The following is a 26,710-nucleotide window of genomic DNA, read 5'->3' as shown; positions in this document are numbered from 1 at the left end:
AATTCTGGTTTCTTGTATATCATTTTAGAAATTTTATATGCAGACACAAACATACATATTATACATATGTTTATGTATTTTAATACAAATAAGATCGTCCTTACATGTTTTACACTTCGCTTAAATTTTTTTTTTTTTTTTTTTACGTAATCTCTACGCCTCACCTGGGGCTCGAACTCATGACCCTGAGATCAAGAGTCTGTTCTATGGATGGAGCCAGCCAGGTGCCCCTGTACTTTGCCTTTTACTTCCGTCTCGGAGCCCCTTTCAGGGTACCACACGCACAGATCTGCTTCCCTCCTTCTAATTGCTATCAGGTGGTGGACAATAGGGATTTACTGACGGTCACAGAGGTTTCCAGTTCTATCAAGGACAATGCTGCAGTGAACATTCTTACCCACACGCATGTGTGAGTGTATCAGTGGGGCAAATTCCCAGCAGGCAGATAGGTGAGTTGGGGGACTCAAATGCAATTTATTTTGAGCTTTCCTCGAAGTGGTACCTCAAGTTTTCCCCTTGTCGGTCTTTCCTACTGTTTTAGTTTGTCGAGAACTTTCTGCTAATTCTGCTTTCTCGCTTCCCATCATCTATAATCTGACCAGCTTGTCGCATATGTTCTATCTCACGTTACAGATGAAAATCCTGAAGGGGACCAAACTGAGACCTCCTTCTGGTTTTCGAGAAAACTGTGCTGTCACCAGCATCCTCCTGGACCCAAATGCCTGGCGTGAAATAGCCTTTGCTGGCCCCCAACCCACCCCAGACCTCAGAGCTGGTGCCTCCCAGCTGCTACCCACCGGAAGCTGCCGCAGCCCACTCCACACTCTGGTGCTTGCTCTGTCCCCACACTGAGAGGCATCACTCCCCAGTGCCCTCTTCTGGCCGATCCCTGGGGAGCACGGAGAGGGAGGCCTCCGGGCAGGAGTACCAATCCTGCCACCAGCGGCCAAATGCTGCCCACTGACTCCTGGGGGCAGGAAGCCCCAGCCTGCCCCTCCGGGTGCTGAGGGTTGGGGAGCCAGGCCTCCCAGAAGCCTGACAGCCGAGGCTGTGCTTCCAGACCTTTAGTTCAACTGCAGGAGGCTGAGCGAGCCGGGGGCCCTCTGGGAAGTGCGAGGCGGGATAGCTCAGGCAGAGAGTATAGACTTTGGTGTCAGGCAGACCCGGGTTAGATCTTGCTAACTGTGGGACCTTAAACGAGTATCTGCCACTTGCTGAGCCTCAGTGTCCTCAGCATAAAATGGAGACAGTAAGAGAACCTACCTCAACGAGTGTCGGAAGGATTTGGGTCAAATCCTGCAGGTAAAGCATTTCCCATAATGCCTGGTCCTGGGCGGGGTGCAGACCAGAGGCCCCCTGGCTCCAATACATTGAGCAGCGGCCATGGTTAGCTCTCAGTATTAGCTAATATTATTATTCCTAAGGGCTGTGGGGCAGGGAGGCCCTTTCATCAGTCTGGAGTATTCCCATGAATCAACTTTTGTGAGGGGGATGGTCTAAATAGATGCTATATCGTGATCCTTGGGGCGACATCACCCCTGCCACCTAACTGTGCCCAATGGATGTTTCCTACTTCCTTTAGTGGGAAAGACACAGGGACCAGATTCAAAGTTCTGGTCTGGAGCCAGGCTTAGTCCTAAGCTGAGCAGACGGCGCCCTGTCTCACAGAAAAAGGCTTTTCAAAAGAGGGTGTCTGGGAGCAGAGCTAACAGGCCCTGAGGGAAGGAGGGAGCTCTTATTTTCTATGGACCCTTAGTCCCAAGGGTGGGAAAGGATATTTCATGTGACAAGCAGGGTTTTGGTGACTTTACCTGAGGCCTGTTGCTTTTACATGCATCATCCAAATGCTTGTGCCACAGTATTGCATGAAACCGGGAACCAGTCTGGAACTTGTAAACATTGCCTGAAGGGCAGAGAAACTATTGGTTAGGAAGAGGGAGGGCACCTGGGAGGGTCTGCCCGTGGCTAGGGCATGAAGATAAACGTGAACATAGGTTAACTAAACCAAGGAAGGTCAGGAGCAGCCCAGGGCAAGCTTGGGGCTGGCAGAGGCAGAACTTCTGGTGCCTCTGGGCTTTCTCTCTGGACCAGGGCTCTTAACCATTTTGGGGGTCACGGTGCATTTGGCTCTGGTGAAGTCTGTGGCCCCTTCTCAGGATAATGCTTTCAAATGCATAAAAGAAAATACAAAGGATATCAATACCACTGGAATACAGTTATCAAACTACCAAACAACGTGAGTGACACAGATATACCTGGGTTTCTCTATTAACCCACCGATAACAAGACCCAGGGGCAGGTCTGACACGGTACTGTAATTCCAGAGAGATGAGTAGAAATGCCACTCTGAGAAATCTGCAATAATATGTGATAGGAAAACATCTGTGGTTTTTCTTGCAGACAAAATCACAGGTGTTGTGAACGTTCTTGTAGTTTAATGCTCGTAAATAAAGGCGTGAGAGGCCACAGAAAACCAAGATGTAATTTTTTCCCCACTCAAGTTCACAGATCCTTTGGATTTATCCACAGACCCTGGCCACCCTCTGTGTCATACTGCCCTCTGCTTGGGGACAGTGCTTTCCTGGGGGCTAAGGCCCAAGAGTGGCCTGTGGTCCCTGTGGCCATATGGTCCTTAAGTCAGGCTCATGTAGGCACACAGCCTTTACTTCCTCAAGAAACCTCTTCTAATCCAGGCCCAGAGCCTCGAGGAAGAAATTCCCGTGGTAACCAGCCTGGGATGCCCTCTGATGTGTGTCTAACTGTGTGTGGATTCAGTTGCTCAGACCTGGAGCAGAGAACTTGGCTCCTCTCTCCTCCGCCCCCTGGGCCCCTTGAGGTTGGTGCTCCTTTACTGCCCAGCTAATGACATTAGAACCCTGCCAGTCACGGGGTGGTCTGTCTCCTGCAGCAGCTGTTACCTGGGAGCTTGTTAGATATACAGAAGCTTGGCCTCCACCCCAGATCCGCTGAGTCCAAATCTGAATTTTAACAAGATCCTCAGGTGCTTTTTAAGTACACGAACTTTGCACTAGAACATTCCTGTGAGGATGTGAAGATGCTCGGAGACTTTATAATCCCAGCGACTTTGCCTGGCTAGAACCCAACACCCAGGCATTTCAGGGTTTTGTCATGTGACGTGCGCCACCAGGAAGATCAGCATGGCCCATTCTGGTTTTTTTGTTTTGTTTTTGTTTTTTTTTGAGTATAGTTGACACAAAATGGTACATTAGTTTAAGCTGTACAACAAAGCGCTTCAACGAGTTTATACATTATGCTGTGCTCACCACAGTGTAGTTATTAGCTATCACCACACAACACTATTAAAATATCATCGACTATATTCCTTATGTTGTGCCTTTTATTCCTGTGACTCATTCATTCCGTAACTGGAAGCCTGTGTCTCCCACTCCCCTTCACCCATTTTGACAACCCCTTACCCCTCTCTCCCCTCTGGCACCCATCAGTTCATCCTCTGTATTTATAGGTCTGATTCTGCTTTTTTTCCTTCTAGATTCCACATATGAGTGAAATCATATGGTATTTGTCTTTCTCAGTCTGATTTATTTCACTTAGCATAATACTCTTTCGGTCCATCCATGTTGTCACAAATGGCATGATCTCATCCTTTTTTATGGCTGCATAATATTTTTCTGGTATATGTGTGTGTGTGTGTGTGTGTGTGTGTGTGTGTGTGTGTGTGTGTGTGTGTAAGACACCTTCTTTATCCATTCATCTATCAAAGGACACTTAGGTTGCTTCCATATCTTGGCTATTGTAAATAATGCAATAAACTTTAAACATAGGGGTGAATTTCTTTTTGAATTAGTGTCTTCATTTTCTTTGGGTAAATACCCAGCAATGGAATTATTGGATCATATGTATTTCTATTTTTAATTTTTTGAGGAACCTCCATACTGTTTTCCACAGTGGCTGTACCCTTTCACATTCCCATCAGCAGTGCACAAATGTTCCCTTTTCTCCACATCCTTGCCAATACTGGTTATTTCTTGTCTTTTTTATTTTAGCCATTTGACTGGTGTGAGGTGATATCTCATTGTGGTTCTGATTTCCGTTTCCTTCAGAGCGTGGCCTATTCTGAATGTCCAGTGCAGACAGCGCTCCTGGACAAGATGGTGCCCAGAACCTCTCCTTCTACCCGACATGGTCATGGAGGAGGGGTGGAACCAGGAGGGAAATGGAAGATGGCCAGACAAGGTAAAGCTGGGGCTTTTGTAAAAAGGCTCTTCTCAGATTTGGCCTTGGACTAGGATATTGTGAGAGTCTCACAGCACAGGTGATGTCAGGGGCATCCCTGAAATCTCCCAAGACCTGAGACCCTCCCAGCCACGTGGTCCCTGCCTCATGCAGGGTTATATTATTTATTCCAAGACCCCGAGGCCACAGCTCCAAAGGTTATGGGCCCCAGTAGCCACAGGTGAGGCCACAAAAGGGTTCCTGGAGCCACATGCCATGCCCACTGCTCACTGAACACACTGACCGCGATCTAAGCAGTTTTTTCATGGACTAGTGAGGGGACCCTCTGATCACAACCTAAAGCAAAGGGAAGGCAGCAGCCCCCAAAGTTCCTACTGTTTCAAAATGTACATTTAGTAGGAGAGGAAAACAGGGTAGGGAGAAATGGTGGGCACCCGGCGCCGGGCCCGCTGCCTACCTTTGTCAGGGTTATTCAGCTGGAAGATATCGGGGTGCTCGGGGTCATCAGGAAGCTGCACCATCCAGCCCACAACGGAGACCTTTTTGCCGGGTGTGGATTTATACTGGGGAAGAACAACAGCGTAACCAGGAGGCCCACGCCCTCCATTCCCCCGCATCGTCTCCCCCAGGAAGGCTGGGGGGCCCGGCGAGGTTCCTTCCCACCCCTGCCACCTCCCCTGCCTCCCTCCGCCCCTCCTCTGCAGGTCATACTACACGAAGTCCCAGCATGGAAAGTCCTTTCATGGGACTTACGTGTTTTCTGTCCGTGCCCCGCAAGGACTTGGCTCCGTAGTACAGGAGGGTGGATCCCGAGAGGATGACCCAGTACCTGGTCCACGAGGAAAGCTACAGAGGAAGGGGAGGCAGAGTGACACCCCAGCAAGTAGTGGGGAAGTCCCCCCTCCCTGTCTGATTACAGACCCCGCCCTGTGGGTGGAAGGGTGCTCCCCTCCCCCCCCCCCCCCCCCCCCGCCTCAAGCCAATGCCAGTGCTGGCCTCACCTCCTCACCTCTTCCCTGGCCACTCACCCACTAATGTCACTTCCACCCAGGGCCTAGAGGAGGGAGACCCTCCTCATCCGTGCCTCCGAACTTCTCAGCCCTAAGCCCTACCTCCCCTCTCTGGCTCCTTTACTCAGAGAGCCTTTCGTTTCCTAGCTTAAGGCTTGTTAAGAGCCAAGGTTTAATTCCTACGTATTGAGGTAACTTGGGCCCAAGAATATCCTGGGGAAAAATATTTTTATTTTTTACTTTTAAAAATTTTTTATTTATTTTTTTAAATGTTTATTTACTTTTGAAGGGGGGAGGGGCAGAGAGAGGGAGACAGAGGGTCTGAAACGGACTCCACGCTGACAGCAGAGAACACGATGTGGGGGCTCAAACTCAGAACTGTGAGATCATGACCTGAGCCGAAGTCGGACGCTTAACTGATAGAGCCACCCAGGCGCTCCAGGGAAAAACATTTTTAAAACCCAGACATGCTCAGCCATCGCCCAGCAGAACCATGATACCCGCACTGGGGTGCTCTGGCTGAGATGGAATGCCAATGCTGTACTGACCCTCTCGACGGCAGTACCAACCTAACTCCAGGGCTCTGCCAGCTTCCACTTGCCCTCATCACAGCCCTGGCTCACCGCACGCTCACTGTGTGCACGGCCATGCGTGTGACCTTCTTGCCGAATCCTCTAGGACACAGACACTATTTTATCCCAATTTACAGATATGGGAACTGAGGCCCTTGCCCACTCAGTGGCACAGCCAGGGCTGGAGCCCGGGGCCCTCACTGATGCCCCGGCCGCCTCCGGATGGAGGGCTGTCTGCACTTACCGCGGGCTTCCGTCCTTCCTTGAGCAGAGTTTTCCTCCTCAGAGGACCCTCCATGGTGGGCACGGCGGCTGAGCTCCCCAGCGTACAGATGCACGGGCCCGTGGGACTGAGGGGAGACCACCAGTCAGACGCCGCCCTGCAGGAGCTGGGGTCAGGCACCCTCTCCCTCCCAGGTCCCCACTGCAGAGTCCCTGATCCTGCGCCAGGCCAGAAACTCAACGCTGTCAAGAAAAGGCCAGGGAGGGGCCCCTGAGGCCGAGGGCAGCTTGAAGGAAGAGGGGCCAGGGCAGCCACAGCCGCAAACTTTCACCTCGCTCGTCTTTCTGAGCCTGCAAGGCCCGAGGCTTGGTGACCGAGCTCCCTCTAACCCAGGCCCCAGCAGCACCCGCCACCCTGTCCTGAGCTCTGCGGTGGCTTCCTCCTGCCTTGCCAGTGTGCTCCCACCTTTGTCTGGGGCCTATGCAGCCCCTCCTTGTGTGGGCAGGAGCCTGGAGGAGCAGTGGGGGAGGTGGGGGTGGAGTGAGGAGCGGGGAGGAGGACAGCTGACCAGCCCTGCACCTTTGCCTCAGGGCTCCCTTCTCCCCCAGGGCCGCAGGGTTTCAGGCGCCACCTACAGGTGAAGGCTGCCAAGTGCAGCTCTGGCCAGGACCTGTGCCCTGGGCTTCACACATTGGGTAGCGGGTAGTGGCTTCACTGGGCAGGCGCCTCCCATGGGCATCTCCCTCAACTTGGCGCCTTTCCTCAAGCTGCTTTTTCTCCACGTGCGTGTGAATGGCACCGCCGTCCACCTGGCGGCTTGAACCAGGGACCTGGGGTGTTTCTCCACTTACCCCTCCACCCCTGCAACCTACTGAATCCCAAGGATGCCCTGATCCCAAGTCCTACATATGCCTGACTACCCCTCTCAGTCACCCTGCCCGCCCCCGCCCCCCCCCACCTTAGGCCAACTTGGCTCTTCCTTTGGACAACTGCCCAATGCTCTGCCCCGGCCTCCCTGCGGCCCCTCCTGCCTTCCTCCTGCACCCTCTCCAGCTCTCCATGCCTCTGGCCAGGATGACCTGGTCTTGCCACAGTCTGTCACCTCCCCCCAACCCTGCTCGGCCCCACCTCTCCAACCTCATCTCCGCCCCTCCCCCTCTCATTTCTGACAACACTGACTCTCCTTCATTTGCTTCGGCTTGGGGCACTCTTATTATCCCTACACCTCCCCTCCCTGTATTTGCTTAATTCCTATCACTCTTCCAGTCGTTTCTCCAGAGAGCCCTTCCTTGCTCCATCCCACCTCCACTCTGGGACCATCAGTCATCCGGGATTATCCGTTAGGCCTGTTTCTCCTGTGGCAGCGGCCTCCCGGGCCAAGGCAGAGGCCACGTCTGTCCCATGAGCAACCTCTAGCACAGTGTGTGGCCTCCAACGAGCAGCCTAGAGCTGTTCATCAAATAACTGAACACACGAATCAACAAATACCTGTAGACACAGCTCCGGGTCCGGGGAGAATTCCGAACTGGAACACGCCAGTTGGGCCCCAGGGTGGCATAGAGACGTCCCCTGCTTCAGAGGAAAAGGGTGGACTTTTAGCAACAGCCCGGAACAACCAGATACTCTGAGGAAGCGAGGGTATCTCGGACCCTGCGGTCATTTGCTCGGGAAGCTTCAACCCCAACTCTTCCCACACCTCCTCCGTCATGCTACAGGCACATCTGGGGCACATCTGGAGCCCCTAGAGCCTCCGTCAGGGCCAGTTCCCAAGGCTCCAGGTGATTCTTTCCTTAACTAATTAAATGTTCACCCCTCTTCCAGTGGCAGGGGGTGACTAAAATCAGGGCACACCCACTTACCCAATGTGAAGCTGACATATTTAACAGAAAAAAGCAGGAAAGCCCAAATGTTCCATGGCTAATCCAGCAAAAAGGGTGCACACAGCGACAGAATTGTGGGCAGTCTTGCACGTTGGGCCTGGGGGGGAGGGCCTGGAATCTCTCCATGGGCTACCCCTCTGGCTTCTCAGCTCCTCTCTCTCCTGGAGTCCCCAGCAGGGAGCCCTTGCAGAGGAAGGCGCAGTTTCCAGAGTAAGCAGGGAGCTTAACCTATTTGGGGGGAGGCTTCCATTTTTCTTCTCTTCGTCTTTTCCTCCTTCAGCAGAATGACTTCTTGTGTCCACTTGGTCCTCAGCCTTCTCACCCCTGCAGCATGGTCTCTCCCTGGGCTGTAGCATTCCTTGTCCATTGGCTAAACAATGATGTAACCCAATTTATAGTCAGACGGGGTGGAGACTTCCTTTTCAAATATTCTATTCTCTACTGCCCATCCTCGGTTGCCGCGTGCTGCCCCGCAGCTCTGGACACCTGGGGGTGGCGTGGGACATCATCATTCACTCCAGCAGGTGCGTCATACCATCAGTGAGCTCCGGTTCCTCCAAGAGAGGGTGGTGCTGTTCGCTGCCCCTCCATCCTCTGCTTGAGAAGGACCTGTTCTTGAGGAGCATCTTGGGTCTGCTGTGCAGAGGCCCAAGTTCAGGGCTCGTGGGAGTCTGAGGCCTTCTAGGCCAACTGCTCTGGGACCCTGCTCCTTCTGCCCAACAGCTACTCCTCTTCAGGAGGTAAAGAGCCACAGCATGTGCTTGGCCCCTCAAGTCCTCAAATGCAATGGATCTCAGCCTTTCCCCACCACCCCTTGGTGACAGATGATGGTCAGAGGCTGACCCCGCCCCTGCCCCCGCCATGAACTGTGGCACAGAAGAGGCCCTGGCATGCCCAACTCCCAGCCCACAGACCGACGGTTTCCTCCCTCTCTTCCATTCAGAAAGAGGCTTGCAATGCAGTGAGTGAGCGACATTACAGGTCATGATGAATCTGCTCTCACTTATGAAAAGCTTCAGTACTTTCACCGTTACTGGGAACACTACTGCGTACCTCACAGCTGGGTGTGGCACCGTGACATGCTACCACCCCGTGCTTAAGCGGACTGCTGGGAGGGCTCGCTATGGGCTGCCTCCAGGGTTGCTTTCCTCCGCAGCCACCACCAGAGATTTCTTATGAATTGGGGCAGAGTGTGACAGTGAACCTTTCTGCGATGACATTCCTTGTGCCAGGAAGACGTCTCCTCGCTTGATCTGGAACCCTGCTCTGAACCACCACCTGTCTGGAGTTGGAGATGGAGCCTCCCTTTCCAGAGCTGGGTCCTCTGGCCTCTTCTTCTCCACCTTTCATCTTGTGGGTCTTTTTGCCCTGGTACCCGAAGAAAATGTGTGATGACAGCAGGCTGTCCCCAGTGACTGGCAGTTCCACCAACAGGGGGGTGTGGCTGCCACTGCTACCTTCCCTCTGTCGTGCTCTCCTTTCTGAGACTGTCCATGGCTGCACACTCAATAGATGTCTGCAGGACTGACGCTTGTTGATGGAGACCCTTAAACCAACATCTTCCAACCAGCCTAGCCTTGTAAGCAACCTCTCTTCACATTCTTTCTAAGGGCGCGGGGTGCCCCCTGGTGCACTGGACTGGTGGGGGAGTGTGGGGGCACGGAGATCACTGGTGAGTGGGGGGCTCATATGTGCAAGGCTGTTACACTCACCATCTCACTGGAGCTTTAAGTTAAGCACATTATCTTCCCCAGAATAGGGAAACTGAGGCTCAATGATGTGAAGACACTTGACCGAGGCCTGAGCCTAATAAACCAGGACCGGACCCTGTTCTGTCTGGTTGTATAGCCCAAGCTCTTCCCACACCCTTCAGGGTCACAGGGAGGCCCAGATGTCACGTGTCGGGGCTCTGCCACAGGCACTGGCTCTGCGTGTGGAACTGGCACCATGTGGGTGGCTTCTGGGTGCTCTCCCAGAGGTACCCCTCCATGTAGGTCTCTGCCACAGCTCACACTGATCGGGCTTTGTCGGTGTCCATGAGACTGGACGGCCACAACAGTCTTAGGCCCTAGATCTCCTTGGGTAGGACCCTTCCCAGGCCCCTCGTCCCTTGGTCTCCGCACTGGAGTAACCTTCTGGTGGTTTTGGCTGACGGGCACGGAAGGGCAACTGCTTACCACGAGACACGCCGCTCCTCCCAACTCTGTGAAGGGTGCTATTCCCACCGTGACTCAAGTGAGGAACCTGAGGCTCAAGGAAGTGAAGCCACTCATCCCACCCCACTGGCCTGTCATTAGGGATTTAGGGATGGAGACGCAAATATTAACAAAGGGAGTCTGGCTTTCTGGTATGAGTAGACAGCTTATGTCAGTCAAGCTCCTCCAAGTGGGGGAAGTCAGAGTCTGCTTCCCTGGAGCCTGGGGGAGTGACCCTGGCCTTGAAGGGCAGTGTAATGGTGAATTTTCTTCAAGGCCAGCTTTTAGAATAGTTAGGGTTGTGGTGGCCACCTTTCCTCCCAAGATGAGCCCCGTACGCTGGAGAGGGGGTTGTGATGGTTGGGTGATTCTGGTCAGGCCCAGGCAGGCTAAAATCAGCACGGAGGAGCTAGGATCTTCAGCCATTGGAACCAATCTGATCACTGCCCTGCTCTGAGAGGATTTGTTATTTTGAATGTTCAGGGACAGAAATGCAGAATGAATGAGCATTGTATCTGGTGAGCTCAGAAATCAGGGAGTTTCTTGGACTGACATGGCTCCCACTCCAGAACCACAGACAACTTTCCTGGCATGATGCTGGAGCAGAATGTGGCTAAATGGAATGTATTCCAGGAAAGCCATTTTACAGTCTCCTCTGAGGGGTGGATCTTGGGCAGTGGTGGGGAGGAGGGATGCAGGAAGCAACCCTACTCACGGGAAGTCTGGTCTGGGGAAGATGTAGGATGACAACCAAATAAAACACTTCAGTCCCAAGTGGTATGCAAGATGATGATGATGATGATGATGATGATAGTGATAAGGATGATGGTGATAATAAGGATGGGCTTATGAGGATGATGGAGATGGTGGAATGATGGGATGATGGGGGTGATGGGGATGGTGGGGATGATGGAGATGATCGGAGTGATGGGGATGGTGGGGGTGATGATCGGGGTAATGGGGATGGTGGGGGTGATTGGGGATGGTGGGGATGATGGAGATGATCGGGGTGATGGGGATGGTGGGGGTGATGGAGATCATCAGGGTGATGAGGATGGTGGGGGTGATGGAGATGATGGGAGTGATGGGGGTGATGGGGATGGTGGGGATGATGGAGATGATCGGGGTGATGGGGATGGTGGGGGTGATGGAGATCATCAGGGTGATGAGGATGGTGGGGGTGATGGAGATGATGGGAGTGATGGGGGTGATGGGGATGGTGGGGGTGATGGGGATGGTGGGGGTGATGGAGATGATCGGGGTGATGGGGATGGTGGGGGTGATGATGGGAGTGATGGGGGTGATGGGGATGGTGGGGGTGATGGAGATGATGGGAGTGATGGGTGCTAGGCAATGTGCTAAGTGCTAAGCAGTATTTGTTCCTTATCTTGTCTAATCACACTGTGATTTTTCTGTCCTAACAATTAGGAACACTGTTAAGCAGCACTCTTCTTCTCCCCACCTTATAGATGAGGAATCTGAGGCTTGGAGAGATGGAGTAACTTGCCCAAGGTCACAGCACTAGGAAGAGGGAGAGCGGGTAGTGCTATTGAGGTAGAAGCAACCAGGGTCCCACTTGGGGCAACAGCATCATGAGAATTCAGATTAGCCAAGGCAGGTCTGAAAGGCCTCTCCTCCGCAATAGTTTTCTAGGTACACATTAGGTGGTATCGTGGGGATTAAATGTCCTAAAGCTGGTTTAGGAGGTTGGGGAATGGGAGAAGTCCTGGATCATAATTACACTGGGGCCTCAGTAATCTTATCTTAGCAGAAGTAGGCTTCTCCGCCCATTGTTCTGCCCCAAGCGCGCAGAGCCCCTTGAGGCAGGCATCTGCCTATGGAAGGGCCCAGGAGATGCTGTTCATCAACAGTGTCCACCCGCACCAGCGAACCCTTAACGGGAAGCCATCCCCTTAGGCCAGAGCTCGATCCCAACCTCTTGCTGAGGATCCACCCTCATCTGCAGAGAGGAAGCCGCCAGTCTGCGTTCTGCTGGGCCCTAGGACATCCCTTCTAGCCGTACTTGCTAAAGGCCTTTTACTGCCTATGAGTCACTCACTCACTCACTCACTCTTCTCTGGGCAATGTCCCTGATCTGAGTGGGTCCCCAGGAGCCATATCCATACTGCATGTTTATCTACTCGTACTGAGTGGATAAAACAACACTTGACCCAAGCCAGGCCAATCAGATTTTCTCTCATGACAACTCAGAACCAGATTTGAGACACGGAAAGTCAGGCTCTGTGGCTGGATGAAGGTATAACGTGTAAACCTGGGAGCTGTGAGGTGTCCGTCTTCCCCTCTGTGAGCTGAAAAGTCTAGAAATCGGTCTGCGGGGAGAGAGGGGACTGTGGCAGATGTGCACGGAGACGGATTGATACAAGACGGAGAGTCCTCCCATTTTCTAGGACCTGAGTCTGAGGGGTTGTAGGTACCGGGCAGAGAGGTCGTGGGCTGAAAGTTCTCAGCTACCTGGGAAGCCACAGCCGCTAGTGGGCACGGCCTGGCCCTCATCTGCCAGGGCCCCAGGACGAGGTCAAGCCAAAGGCCCAGGGACCACTGCCAGCTGTTCTCTCTCCAAGGGGTCTGAGCTCCTGGGTGGAGCCTCATTTTCCAGACTTCAGTGTCTGCTGCTGAAAGTGAGGCAAGAGATGTCATCTTTGGGGGGAAACCGAAATCAGAAGCTTGGGACATCGTCCCACTGGGTTGCCCCAGGAGGCAGAGCAGCGGAATGGGGGTACAGAACAAGACAGATGGGGGCTGGGGGAAGAAGACCACGGGGTGGGTGGGTGAGGGACACGGGCCTGGAGGATTCCTGGGCCTCAGCCACGGGGGTGAGAGGAAGCAGTGAGGCCCTCTGTGAAAGTCACCCTGTGAACAGCCACTCTCGTGTTGCGCTTCAGTTAAAGGCACCCCTCACCTCCAGGACTGCCTCCCTGTCTCAAAACGCTGCAGTTTGGGGCTCAAGAGGCACCTCTGTACCTTGGCAAAATCTGCCAGAGCCCTTTGATCTTCTCAGGAGGGGAATGGGGTGTCTTTAAAAACTGGTTTGGGGGTGGCAGACTTAGGAATCTGCTGCCATGACCCTACTTTCCTGGGGTCTCCCTGAGGATGCTGGAAGATTCCACCAGCTAAAAAGAACAAGTAAACCTCACGCAGGGAAAAACTGCGTCACCTAACCTCTTCGACACCCTGGAGCACTTGCGGGGCCAACCGTCTGCAGCACCCTCTTAAAGGGGTCCTCCCCACAGTTCAGTGTCACCCTGGAGGCCAACCAGGGCTGGTGGACACTCGTCTTCATTGCAGTTCATCCATCCCATGATGACTGAACCGCCATTTGGGGACTCTCCTCTTCACCCGTGACATCCAGTCTTAGACCCCCGGATCACTGGCTCGCTGGCAAGAGGGACAGACTGAAGGAAACTCATAAAAGCATCCAAGTAAGTTCCCAAACATAGCAACTCCACCTGTGTGCTAAGTATTTCCTGTGAGTATCCTCGCTGTAGAGCTGAGGCTCCTCAGGCCCAGAGGTTGAGAGCCATGCCCAAGGTCACTGAGAGCAAGCAGTCCTGATCTCAGGCCCCTCCCGGAGCTGCTGGCAGTGTCTGGAAGCCAGATCATGATCTTTCAATGCAGAGGTACGCTAAGAACTTCAGAGACCAGGATGCATCACGGAGCCCACCTCTCCCGCAGTGACTCTTAAGAGCCATACCAAGCGTCCCTGGGCCACCTCCTTTCTCATCCTGGCACATGAGTCAGGCCTCGCAGCCTCCTCAGATCCCACCACCCCTCTCGAGGGCCCACTGTGGTCCTCTTCACCAAAGTTCTCGGGCTTCTGCTTAACCATCGCCTCTACCGGAAACCACCCCTGACCCCGCAGTCTGCCTTGGGTCACCCCGCTGGACTCTGAGCTCTGACTAGCTCCCCTCTATCCATCACCTCCCTGGGAAGGAGAAACAGCTCTGCCCCCGAGAGGCTGTCACACTCTCCTCTTATGACCCCCAAGGACCCCTCTGCCTCCTCGTCTTTCCACCCCCTGTGGCAAGAGGGACACACTGAGTGAAACTCATAAAAGCATCAAAATACGGCAACTCAAACTCAAAAAACATCTGGCCCGCCTCTCACGCGAGAGCACCCTTTCCACACACTGCCAATGTGGGACTAGAGAAGACAGATGGCCGAGGGGTTCGCGATGACTTTGTGCCATACTTTTCACATGTTACCTCTTCAAAACCAATCAGTAAATGTTTCTGATTATATCTTTTTTTTTTTTAAAGTTAAATGTTAGTTTTTTTCAGGGTGTAAAAAAGGCATGTGCCCACTGTGGCAGATCTGGAGAGGGAAAAAATGAAGGAAAGAAATTCATTCGATGACCCTAGGACTCAGAGAGAACCAAGATGAGGAACATTACGTGTTTTTGTACGTACACGTACCTCTATCACCCAATTTGTTCCTCTTTTAAAAAACTTCATCTAAAATCGTCAACTGTGAAGGGAGGACCCAGTGGGGCTGAGCACAGTGTGGGTGAAGGTTAGGAAGAAGGGAGGCCCGGTGGCAAAGTGAACTGTGGCCACTGAACTGTGTGGAAAAGAGTGGCGTTTGATGAAGATTTTCAAAGAGCGTGAGACAGACTCTCCCCTCCAGCTCTCCCATCCGGGTCTTGACCAAAGTCTAAAATGCTCGCGTGCATTTGGGGGAGCGGATTCTTTCCGGTGGACGTGGAAAGAGGCTAGTGCAGGATGGAAAAGCAGACTGGAGGCCAGGCCACAGGAGGTGGAGGCCAGGGCGCAGCGTGGGTCTCACGCTGGAGGGCTCATCCCAGCCCCACAGGCACCTTCCAAAGCAAGTGGTCTCCTGTCTCCTCATTGGGCTAGGATCCCAGAGCTGGGTCCCCAGAGAATGAGAAACAGGACGTTCTCCCTGCGGGCTCCCAGCCCTGGGCATCTGCCTGGCTGAGCCAGCTGGGAGACCAGCGCTTGCTGGAGGTCCTGCGTCCCAAGCACCTACTACGAACATTATGATGGATGGGAAATTGAATGCCAAATTCTAAGTGAAAGAGAAAAAAGAGAAATGCTGCGCCTTACAGGGTTCGCTACTGATTAAGTACAGCATCCTCTCCCGGGGGCAGGAATTCTCTCACTGTCTTCCCTCCTGGTGGCTCCAGTCTGGGTCATGGGTGCTCCTTAGGATCCACACCTGCTGCCCTCAGTGACTAGCAGGGTGCCTGGCAGGATGCAGTGGCTTAATAAACAGCTACTCAATGAATGAATGAGTGAGTGAATGAGGGAATGAACGAACCAGTGAATAAGTTCAAGTCTGGATGATATTCAGGATCCTGGCACCATGACTGCATTCCCCACTCGGTGTCCCCTCGCTGGCCTGTGGCCAGGGGACACTGGCTTGCCTGTAAGCCCCCTTCCTCAGGGTCTCCCTAGGAGTCCCCTGACTGATGTTGACAAAAGCCAAAATTTTGCTCATCAGATGTGGAGTCTGCCCTAGACCCTGTCTGGTTCTCATCTCCACTGCTGGGCCGGCCTCAGGGCGAGGGCAGTGGGGACCATTTGCCCGAGCGACCCAAGCAAGAACAGAGCAAACATGTCTCCAGAGGTCCCGCAGCAAGGGCAGAGGGGGCAGGTTCCGAGGGCTCGTGGCCTTCCGTCCAGGGTTTCCCAAGGACGGACGGACCGACCAACCGACTGACTGACGTGGGGCCAGTCCCCGTAGCTGTCACAGTGGCCCTCTGGACCAGGCCGGGAGCATAGCAGTGAAGAGGTGGGCTCGGTGGTCAGGAGGATGTGGACCTGGGCCGGCTCTGCCCTACCAGAGGAGCGGGAAGCAGGACAAGTCACTTCACCTCCCTGAGCCTTACTGGCCACAGGTGTAAAACGGGGACACTACGGATAACCACCGTGCAGAAGTGCTTGAGGATTCGGTGGGGCCGAGACAGCATCTGACCCACAGGGAATGCTCAACGGAAGTCACTCCTGGCTTATCACTTACGTCTCTCTGCCCTGTGAGGACTCGCTGGGTGGGTTCACCTCCTCCTCTCTGGCCGTTTTATGATTGTGGGGGCCGGTGAGACAGGAGGCGTCAGCACCCCCCGGAGGAATGAGGAGTGAGGAGCGTGTGAGGTGTGTGTGTGTGTGTGTGTGTGTGTGTGAGCTGTGTGTGACCGTACATGTGTACGTACACCCACACATGCGAGAGCACGTGTATGGATGCATGTGTGTGCGCACGCGTGTGGGAGACTGTGTGTATAAGTGTGGGCATGTGTGTGTCCCTCTGTGCGCACGGGCCCCCGCACGCTGGTGGAGGGGCTACTGTGAAGGACGGTGCGGACCTGCCTCTCTGTAGCATTCAGTGTCAGTGGATTTCTCCCTGCCATCCCCTCAGATCTCCAGTCACCACGACGCCCCTCACTTCCGGCGGAGCCGCCGCCGTGGGAGCTCCCCGCTCAGGACCTCTGTCTTCCCGGGGCCCCCCTGGTGCCCGGCAGAGAAAGCATCAGCGTGTGGGGTGAGTGGCTTCCCGAGCAGGAGGCCCCACTCCCGGGGCAGAAGGGCTCAGCACAGGGAGCCAACCCCGGGGCTGGGATCCACTCGCTGTCACCAGTGCCCAGCGGGGCGGGTGTCAGCCCAAAGCCGAGGCCTTGCGGGTGTAACACTCTCAGACCCCACCAGGCGGAGCCACGGGCCCATCTCCACACCAGGCCCATCTCAGGAGTCTGGTTTTAAGAACCCACATTTCAGACCAAACCTGCTCGCAGGTTCTCCTCTGCAGTTCGGCCTGAGGAAGAGCTACTGGCCTCAGGCGCCTGGGCTAGCTCTGGACCGGAAGATGAGTGGGGCTGCTCAGAGCATGGGGCCGGGACCCCCGCCCCCTGCCCATCCTGCTCTTCTACCCCCCACGCCGAGGGGGCCTGCCCCCGGGCCCCGAGCTGACCCGAGGAGCGGCCAGTGAGGGGCGGTGGGGGTGGGGGCCGGTCCCTGCCCGGAGCCCTGAGCGCCGCCCTGGGAGGGAGGCCGAGCTGAGGCCACACTCACCTTTCCAGCCCTGAAGACATCTCTTCACTAAACTCTGAGCTCTCACTACTGCCTGGAAAAGGAACACAGATCGATGAGCGTGGCGGCCTCGTGGAAGAGCGGCCAACCCCGGAGGAGTCTGTTCTCCTGGGTCAGCGGGCCCAGGCCCCCTGAGCTCCACAGAAGTGCCAGACGAACAGCTTTCTGACCCTGTGGGGCTCCGTATGACTTGGGGCTTTGCTGCTATTTCTGACGCCCTCTCCTGGGAGCGTCAAAGAACCAGCCCCTCCCGCCGTTCCCGGTAGGCCCTCCACTCCCTTCCCTCTGCCCCGCTGAAGGCGGCAGCTACCTGCCCGCTGGCCCCCCAGGCTCTGTGTCCCTCGGCCTCTGTGTTGGCCTGGCCTGGCCCCATCACCGCCTCCCTCCTGGCCCAAGTGACACCAGTGCTAGAACAAGCCTCACCTAGTGAGGACAGGGGCCAAATGAGCACCTCCTTCCTCCCAAATGGTCACAGAGAAGCTGCCTGGCATTAGACAGAAGCCTCCAGGGAGCGCCCCTTCGCCTCCTGGCCAGCATACACAAGAGACGGGCTCCACCTCCCCCAGGCTGCTCCTCTGGGGTGGACCGGACACCGGCTCTCCAAGGCCCGGCTCCAGCCACAAGGACACCTGTCACTGCACACTGCCGAGTGCCTCTGTGCGCTCTCTCAGGACCCGGAGGTGCCTCGGCTCGGCTCTCTGCCTGGGCTGCCTGCTGGCACTAAGGCGGGCCAGCCGGAAAGGAGGAGAGAGGAGGTCTCGGGCCCCTTGGGAGTCACCGGGTGGAAAGGTCTCCAGACAGGGCACACGCACACATCGCAGTTCACTCCCGGGGCTTTCGGCTCCAGACAGAAAGATATCTGAGTTTCCCAAGAAGAGGGGCTGAGGACCAACCGCCTGGTGATCTGCCTGGATACTGGACAGCACTGTGCCTGAGTCCCTTTTCTGTCTCAGGAATAGCAAGGCCTGGGGGTTACAGACACAGCTCAGAAAGTTTTCCTGGATGGAAAACTCAGCTGCCCAGCTGAATGCTCTGGGTCTGGCACTTCCCAAAATGGTTCCTCAGAACTTCACCCCCATCCCATTCCAGGACGTTCCGAGGACCGGGCTGTGGGGACCTGCAGACTCTACTGCCTTTCTGGAGAGATCCATAATGCTCATCAGCATACTCTAGTCTCTCAGAACGGATCTGCTTACCTGGTGCAGCCCAGCCTTTCCTGAACACACTGACTCCAGAATTCTCCCCAACACACTGACACCTACGAACCACAGCCTGCACTGTCCTAAGCTGTTGTAAAGCCCTGACTGGGTCCAATTAGGATAACTTCCCCCCAGGTGAGAAGGCAGGTGCCGACTTTGCTCGTCACAGCCCTTCCAGGGGGTGGGAGATGACTGCCCCTGTAGGGACACTGCCTCAGAGACTGGGACGTGTGACAGGTGATTCCCGCCCTTCCCCTTCCTCCCTCTTCCTCCCAGTGCTCATGGGCCCCCCACCCTGTAGACCACACTGGATCAAACCCCCAGCCCGGCAACTAAGCCACCCCCAGCCCTGGGAGGGCTCCCAGACAGACACGCAGACACACAGACTACGGAAGCACAGGCACACTGAAAGGACACAGCCAGTGAGAGTACTTGTCTGATGGTAGTAATGACAGGTGACCTGGGCACCGCAGGGTGACAGGCCTGTGACCAGAGCTCAACAGTGTCCTCAGCTCTGCCTCCAACCTCTCTCCACCCCAGCCTCGGCAGTTCTGTCTCTGTTCCTTCCGCTGACATAAGTACCATTTCTGGCTGAAGCTCAGACATGCAATTTTATCCCCGAAGATCAATTTTTCATCCTCCCTAACTCTGGCTTCTCAGCGTGAAGACAAGTACACGAGTGAGAGAACCTGGTGGCCCACCCAGCTGCTGTCCCCGGCAGCTCCCCCCGCTTGGCTCTGCACGCTGGGCCTTGTGGCTCCCCCAGGACAGAAGCCCCGCTGGGGCCACGGCCAGGCTCTCGCAGTTGCCAACCAATGACAGCGGGTCTCGGGTGTGCGTCCGGCTTCCTTCCACCTGCCTGCCGCGCTCAGGGCTACCGGCAGGATGAGGACAAACCCAGGTCACTTTGTGAAGCCCTGGAGATGGGGAAGCAAAGCCCTCCTGGCTCTGGCGACTCCTGTAGGGGAGCCCTTTCTGCAGAGGGTGAGGGGCCACCGGGCGCTGCACAGTGACAGAGACAGACACGGAGCACACACCGCACTGTCGTGTGCAGGCCGGAGACGCTTACCTAGGGAGAGTCCATTGGTGACGGCAGAGGAGGAGGTGAGGGCGAGGCCCCTGCGGGGGCTGCGAGACTCTAGGACACTGTCGTCCAGCAGGTGTCTCGCTTTCTCCGATGGAAATGTCGCACTTTTACTCTCAACTACACTCAACTGACACATCATACTGGAAAACGGAAAGGAAGAAAGAAGGCAGAGCTCCTTATCTGTGGAGTCACAGTGAGTATACCTGCCCTGGGGTGCTGAGCAGATGGTGCAGCCGGAGGAAAAAGGCGGCCACCCAGAACCACGGTGCAAGTCCAGGCTCGGCCCTATCTCATGGCGTGACCTTGGGCAAGTCACATCCTTTCTCTGAGCCTCAGTTTCTCCATCTGTCAAATGGGGACTATGGATACTTGCCCTGCCTGTTTCTCAGGACGATTATAAGGCTCATGTGAGTGGATCGTGCTTGTGAACCATGGCGCCACACGAGTGAAGGGGCAGAGTGGCCCTGTGGGCAGCATGCCTGGTTCTGGAGTCACACGTCTGGTCCAAATCCTTGTTCCAACCTTACTCACCATTGCAAGGTGCTTCGCCCCATTGAACCTCATAGGACTCATCTTACGATGTATATGATACAGCCCCTACCTCGGAGGCCTGCAGGGGCTCAGTGACATAATGCTTGGCAGGCATGTAGCAGAGTATCTAACACGGGGCAAGCGCTAAACCCTCAGACAGCAACCCTTTTCCCCTCCAGCCTATGAGTGACTCCAGGGCCAGCCTGAGCTGGCCGAGGCTTGCGTTTTGGTGGTGGAAGAAAGGAAGGAAGGGAGGGATGGAGAGAGGAAAGAACTGAGGGAGGAGGGATCCAACTGGTTCGAGGGCCTGTGCCCAATACCCTGGGGACATGGGCATGGCTGCCCCCAGCCACGCTGAGGTCCATACATGTCCCCGAGCTGTCAGTCCACAGGGCTGGGTGAACCAGTGGCAGGTTCACTGCTCTGCAGGCTTTCTGAAGCCATGGGCAAGCAGAGACTCTGAGCCCCAACATAGGCAGATGCCTCGAGACACTGAGTGATGCTCTGGATGACAGTCACGGTCTCCACTGGGCTCTGGAGCTTTCCGCAAGGGAGGCACCAACCGAGCTTGGCAAACTTTCTGGAATCCAACCATTGCTGCCCTGCACTTCCCTGTATGCCTCCTCCATTGGCTCCTGAGCCAGTGATCCCTGTCACCAGGACACAGGCCGTGCTGCCGCAGCCGGGACCGCTCCCCCGCCCCTCCCCGGCTCTCCCCGAGCCTGTGCCAGCCTGAGGAGAGGCCGCCAGCCAGGGATACCAAGAGCACGCATCAGATGGACAAGGCGGCCCCCAGTAGCCAAGCAGTCCCAGCAGCCCTGGAGCCCATGGTGGGGGGGGCTTGCTCAGTCACCCACTTGTTTCCCAGGCTGTGGCTCTTCCGGTGTCTCGGGACAGGGGGTGTGGGGAGGCTGCCAGCAACAGACGCGTCGGGACAGGTGGGCCGCCGGCTGAACCTCGCGGAACTGGAGCCAGTGGAGGGGCCTGTGAACAGGAGAGAGAGAGAGTGATGGGGGTGGGGGTGAAGCTGGGCTGGGGAAGCCCGGAGGAGGTGGCTCCGGGCGGGGTCAGGTACCTGGCCTGGCTGCTGTAGTGGGGCCAGGTTCACACAGGCCTGGTGGCTTTCTACTCGGGAGACACTGAGCCCTCACTGGCAGTATAACTAGCCTCTGAACCGGCTGTTAAGGTGCCCAGCATCCTGCTCTGCATGGTGCCCCCTGACCAGGCAGTGCCACCAACTAACACGGGGGAGGGAGAATGTGCGGATGGAGATGGGGTGGATGTGGGGACAGGCAGCCTGGCCTGGTTTCCCCGTGGCAACACGTATCCAGGGCCACCCAGTTGGGTGACGGAATTGGGACTTCACGGCCCATCTTCTGAGTCCGAGTCCAGTGACCTGGCCCTGTGTCCTTCTCTGCCTGCTCACTCAACCAAAAATGGAAGGAGGGCTTCTCAGAGGAGGCGGGGGATTTACCGAGGTAGGGCAGGGCTAGGGAGGCAGGGGTTGAGACCCCAGGCCTATCAGTTACTGCCTGGGGACCTTGGACAGGTTACTTAACTTGTTCCCTGAGCCTCGGGTTCCTCATCTGAAAAGTGGCAGTAACTTAACTCACCTTGCAGGTGGCTGGGAGGTCACAAGGTCATGTACCTAGAATTTCACAGGTGGCACTTCTACTTGTTACATTCTGACAACTGTTACCATGTCCTTCTCAGCCCCATGCGCGGGGTCACTGGAAGGTCATGAGAGCCGGGAGCCAGGGCCACCGACCACACTGAGTGCCGGATGCAGAGACTGAGGCAGAATCCTTCATGTCCGTGGCTAGATTTTGAGGGCCGTGGCCCCGACCACTATTGTACTTTCATTTCTGTGGCTTGGGAAGAGACAACTTTAAGGGAGGTGACCGCAGGTGCTAGCCTAGCCACAGCTGCCGGGGACAAACACTGGACATAGGAACCAGGGCTTCCACAAAGGAGCTCGACCATATCAAACGCACACGTGGAGACACTTTTCTGGAGAGCCTGTGAGGCCCGAGGTCCATCTGGGGCTTCAGATCTTCCACCCCAAGACGCCATAGATGCACAAGGGACCGAGGGGTTCCCTGGTTCTCCAGCATGCTTGGATCATCCTCATAAAGTCCAAACTAAGGAGCCCTGTTCCCAGCCTGTCGCCACAGGAAGTCTAGGTCCCTTCTGGCCCTCCGGAAGGTTCATGAGGCAGGAACTCACATCACCCGGAGCGCGGGCTTCCGGCTCCCAGCTGTTGGGTTCTCACCCCTGCCTCCCCTCCACACCCCCACCGTGCACACACACCTCCTCCCTCAGATCCCTGCGCCCCCCCACCAATCCCTCTCTCCTCAAGCCCCCTCCCTTTCGAGAGACACCACTCTCCACCTCCACGAGAAAACTGTGGCTGTCAGCTCCAGCCTTGCAACTGTCACATGTGCTCCATCCACACATGCCTTCCTGTAGGGCCTGGGGCTCGGGCACTCCTCTCCTCCCCGGTCCTGCCTGTCCCCTCTGAGAATTCACACCATCACCTCCTTTCTTTCCGGCCCCTTCCACAGCCTTTAAATACATCGTCGTCTCCCGTTTTCTGTGGAATACAGGCCCTTGGCCCCGTGTTCCTCCTGGCCAGTCGCATTTCCTCAGAGGACCGTGCTCCTCGTAGCTCTGCCTCTGCCCTCACACCTTCTCCCTACAGCCTGCGGCATCCGGTGCTAGTGGCCCCTCCTCGCAACGCCTTGCGTCCCGGCTGTCTGTGCTGTCTCACTCCTGCCTCTCCCTGTGCCTCTTGGTCACTGCCACTCTGTCTCCTCTGTGGGCTCCTTATCCTCCACCTGGCTCTCGTGTTGGTGTTTTCTACGCAGACTTCCCTCTTTGGGTCTGGTTTTGGCTCTTAAATTTGTCCCACAGCCCTCTTTTCTGAACCCGAGACCAATACACCCAGGATGCTTCTGTCTGAACATTCCTAAGGTACCCTGAGTTCTGCTCCGTGAAGGTCACACCCGGAACCTCCTCCTGTATTTCCAACCATGGACACTCAGTCATCTGGCCTGGAGTATGGGGTCATCTTGGCCTCTCCCAGACGGTGACCGGCCTCTCCTCTTCCTACCCCCTCTTTACTTGCCAGACACGATCACCGAGGCCCCTAGATTCTGCACATCCCCTCCATACTCATCTCTCCGGTCACCACGTGGGCTGGGTCCCCACACGACCTTCTTCTACCTCCTGACGGATCCTCTGAAATCCAACCCCTGTACAGCTTCGTGAGTGTTTGAAAAAATGAAAAGCTGGGCACATCAATTCTGAGCTCGAAACTGCCAGCGGTGTGGTGTTCAACGCTGCCTGACCACTGCCTGGTCACTTCAGCTGGTCTTAATGTCCTGATGGAAGAATAAAGGGAAGAAGTCTCCAGGACAGTTGTCAAGAAGGGCAGTACAGGCCTTGCCCTACCAGATATCAGAACAACACACAAAATGGTAGGACTGCACCCAGTTTGGTGTTGGGGCAGGGACGGAGAAACAGTTCGGTAAATTAGAAGGGAGAGCCCAGACTCGCTTCATGATGGTGGGTCAGTGGGGCAGGGAGGGTCTTTTCAGTACACGGCGCTAGAACCATCGGGCTCCGTGGGGAGAAAGACAAAATTGGGGTCCTCCCACCTTATGTTACACAAGCGGATTCACACCATGAATGTAAAAAAGCAAAAATGTGAAACTACTGGGGAAAAAAACATAAGAGACGATGTCGATGACCTTGGGGAAAGAAACAAAAAGCATAAGACCTAAAGTACAAAAAAAAAACAAAACAAAACTGAAATGATTGCATTAAAATTAAACATTTCTGCACCAAAACAAACAAATGAAAGTCAGCAAAATCAATGTTAAAAGGCAAGGTGTACTCTGGGAGGAGAGATCATGTCACCCACACCCCCAGCAAAGGATTCGTGTTGAGATATATAAAGGACTTCAAATATCAGTTAGAAAGAGGCAAACCACACAGAGAAAACGGGTAAAGGACACAAACGGGAAATTCACAAAAGAGGAAAACCCCACGTGACCAATAAGTACAAGGAGAGATGCTTAACCTCACCGGTGATCATGGGAATGCAAATTGTATAGTAACGGTGAGAAAAAGTGTTTTTACCTTAGTAGGTTGTCAAAAATTAATTAGCCCAACAACATCAAGTGGTGGCTAGGATGTGGGAAAATGGGCTCTTAGGGTGCCAAATATTTGGAAAGCTATTAGCCTGGCGAGTGAAGGTGAAGATGCTATGCCTTTGTGACCAGGCGATTCTGGTTCTAGGTATCCCCCAGATTTCCCCCCAGGAAACCCCTGCACGTAGTATACACACAAGGAGACACATTTATGAGGATGCTCTATGTAGCATTGTGTATAACAGCAAAAAGGTGGAAACAGTCTACATGCCCCTCAGGAGGGAAATGGATAAATGAGCTGTGGCTTATTCACCCAACAAATTCTACAGAGCAGAAAACAGCGAAGAAACTGAATTTAAACTGAATTTATACGTATCCATACAGATTACGTCCTAGAAGCATAAGCTCAGTGGAAAAGTGCAAGGTGCAAAACAATGTTTACACTGAGGCATGATGCCAGTTTTGTAAACACTGTAACACATACAAAACAACAGTATAATATAAAAAGCCTACACAGGAATAACATAAATTGGTCTCGGGAGAGTAGATACCTCTATGGGGAAGAAAGAGGAAGCATAGGGTAAGAGGGATTTCTGCTCTATCTGTAGTGTTATTTTACTTAAAAAAATATAAAATATGGCTAAATGCTAATTTCTGTTAAATATGGATAGTGGGCACAATGGGTACTCTCTACATGTTCAATATTTCATCATTTAAAATGAGAATATTTTATTTTATTTTTAAATTTTTTTTAATGTTTATTTATTTTTGAGAGATACAGAGACAGAATGCGAGTGGGTTAGGGGCAGAGAGAGAGGGAGACACAGAATCAGAAGCAGGCTCCAGGCTCCGAGCCATCAGCCCAGAGCCCGACGTGGGGCTCGAACTCACGAGTTGTGAGATCATGACCTGAGCTGAAGTCGACGCTCAACCGACTGAGCCACCCAGGCGCCCCTAAAATGAGAATATTTTAAAAACACATGGATGGGGTGCCTGGGTGGCTCAGTCGGTTGAGCCTCTGACTTCAGCTTAGGTCATGATCTCACGGTTCGTGAGTTCGAGCCCCGCATCGGGCTCTGGGCTGACGGCTCAGAGCCTGGAGCCTGCTTCGGATTCTGTGTCTCCCTCTCTCTCTGACCCTCCCCATTCATGCTCTGTCTCTGTCTCAAAAATAAACATTAAAAAAATTTTAAAAATAAATAAAAACACATGGATGCCTACTATGTGCCAGGGGCTGTGCTGGAATCTTCCATTTGCCCTCCAGATTCGTCCTGCACCCTTTTCCACCCTGTGCCATTAACTGGGAGCTGGGCTTGGGGCCTCGGTCAGTGGGCTCCCTTCCCTCTGGCTCCTCGTTGGATCAGGCCTATGGGGAGCCGTGGCCAGAGACTGGGCGGAGGGAGGAGAGAGGCTAAGGCACCATTTCCTCCAGACTCCCCTTCAGGGTCACCCCTGAGAGGCGGCAGTTTCCCCAAGTCCTCTCTACTCTGGTTTTCATAACCGCTGTCTCCCTGCACTCCTGTTCTGGCACTGGGGTGCTGTGATGTCCTTAGGGTTCCTTAAACCCGCCGGCCCCTTTCTGAAAAATTCCTCTGATCACCCCACTGGATTGTGCCATCTGTGTCCTGCTGAGGCCCTGTGGTGCTTTCACATTTAACCCACACAACAGCCCTCTGAGGTCTGTACATTAGCCTTAATTCACAAATGGGGAAGCAGCAGCTCAGGAGGTTAAGCTTCAAGGGCAGGGAGCTGGTTGGCTAGGCAATCAGGTTCAAGTCTAGGCCTTGTGAATCCATGGAGCGGACACCTGGGACCACCTGCCCGCCACCCCCTCCAGGAATCCCCCTTCCCACCACTGATAGGGTCACAGGGGAGCCAACTCCAGACCGCTGTGGCCTTGCTCCTGGATCCGGATAGGGATAGACACCTTTCCCGAGGATTTTTCAGATGTGAGCCTAGAACATGTCTGAGGACAATCACTTTTTGCGGCTGTGCAAGAGAACCTAGACGTTGCCAATGGCCATGTTTCCTGCTTGTGGAAAAGAGTCCCGTTTTAGTCGTTCCCTCAGCCCTGGGCCGCGTCCTTCCTTCCCTGGCTGCTCAGCCCTTCCTGGACCCCATAAGCCAAAGGTTCCCCTTTTGGTTGAGGCAGCCAGCGTCTGTCTCATTGTCTGCAGCCCAAGGAACCTGACCCCGAGGCCCCGCCACACCACACCGCCTCCTAGAGGGCTGCCTGGGTGGCCTAGCCTGGTAGCAGGACGCAGGGGAGGCTGCTGGAGGTCCCAACTGCAGCCCGCACAGGACATCTCAAAAACAGACTCTGGCAGACCATGATAACGAAGCCGGAGAGGCGGGGCCCGCACCTCACCGGATCCGGTCCTCGGAAGGCCCTGGAGGAGTGTGCGGAGGTACCGGACGGGTAACTACGCTTCGTGTGCGCGTGCGTTTTCCTGGCGAGGAGTTCCACTCTGCCAGCAGCTCTGTCAACCGGGGAGTGTATCTGAAGCATCTGCAGAGTGTGTGAGAAATGGGGTTTCTTGGGCCCGTCCTGGAGGTTCTCATCCCACTGGCTCTCCAGGTGAC

General features: G+C 54.8%; 1 protein-coding gene across 9 annotated transcripts in view; it reads right to left on the bottom strand.

The window, feature by feature from the left end:
• RALGPS1 (Ral GEF with PH domain and SH3 binding motif 1) overlaps positions 1-26,710 on the bottom strand; it is a 268,245-nt gene that overhangs the window by 3,168 nt on the left and 238,367 nt on the right. For 7 of the 9 annotated variants that reach the window (XM_042965073.1, XM_042965079.1, XM_042965078.1 and 4 more), the window contains 8 exons: positions 20,831-20,957; positions 19,425-19,582; positions 17,139-17,190; positions 7,509-7,592; positions 6,042-6,147; positions 4,969-5,061; positions 4,673-4,778; positions 1,812-1,903 (listed from right to left, as the gene is read on the bottom strand). In XM_042965073.1, coding sequence (XP_042821007.1) covers positions 1,812-1,903; positions 4,673-4,778; positions 4,969-5,061; positions 6,042-6,147; positions 7,509-7,592; positions 17,139-17,190; positions 19,425-19,582; positions 20,831-20,957 — 818 coding nt within the window. The remainder of the gene's footprint in view (positions 1-1,811; positions 1,904-4,672; positions 4,779-4,968; positions 5,062-6,041; positions 6,148-7,508; positions 7,593-17,138; positions 17,191-19,424; positions 19,583-20,830; positions 20,958-26,710) is intronic. The other 2 variants (XM_042965076.1, XM_042965077.1) reach the window with 2 other exon arrangements.

The sequence above is a fragment of the Panthera tigris genome, chromosome D4 (genome assembly GCF_018350195.1).
Source record: "Panthera tigris isolate Pti1 chromosome D4, P.tigris_Pti1_mat1.1, whole genome shotgun sequence".
NCBI lineage: Eukaryota > Metazoa > Chordata > Mammalia > Carnivora > Felidae > Panthera > Panthera tigris.
The sequence above is the reverse complement of the archived record's forward strand: the minus strand, read 5'-3'. Positions and strand labels throughout refer to the sequence as shown.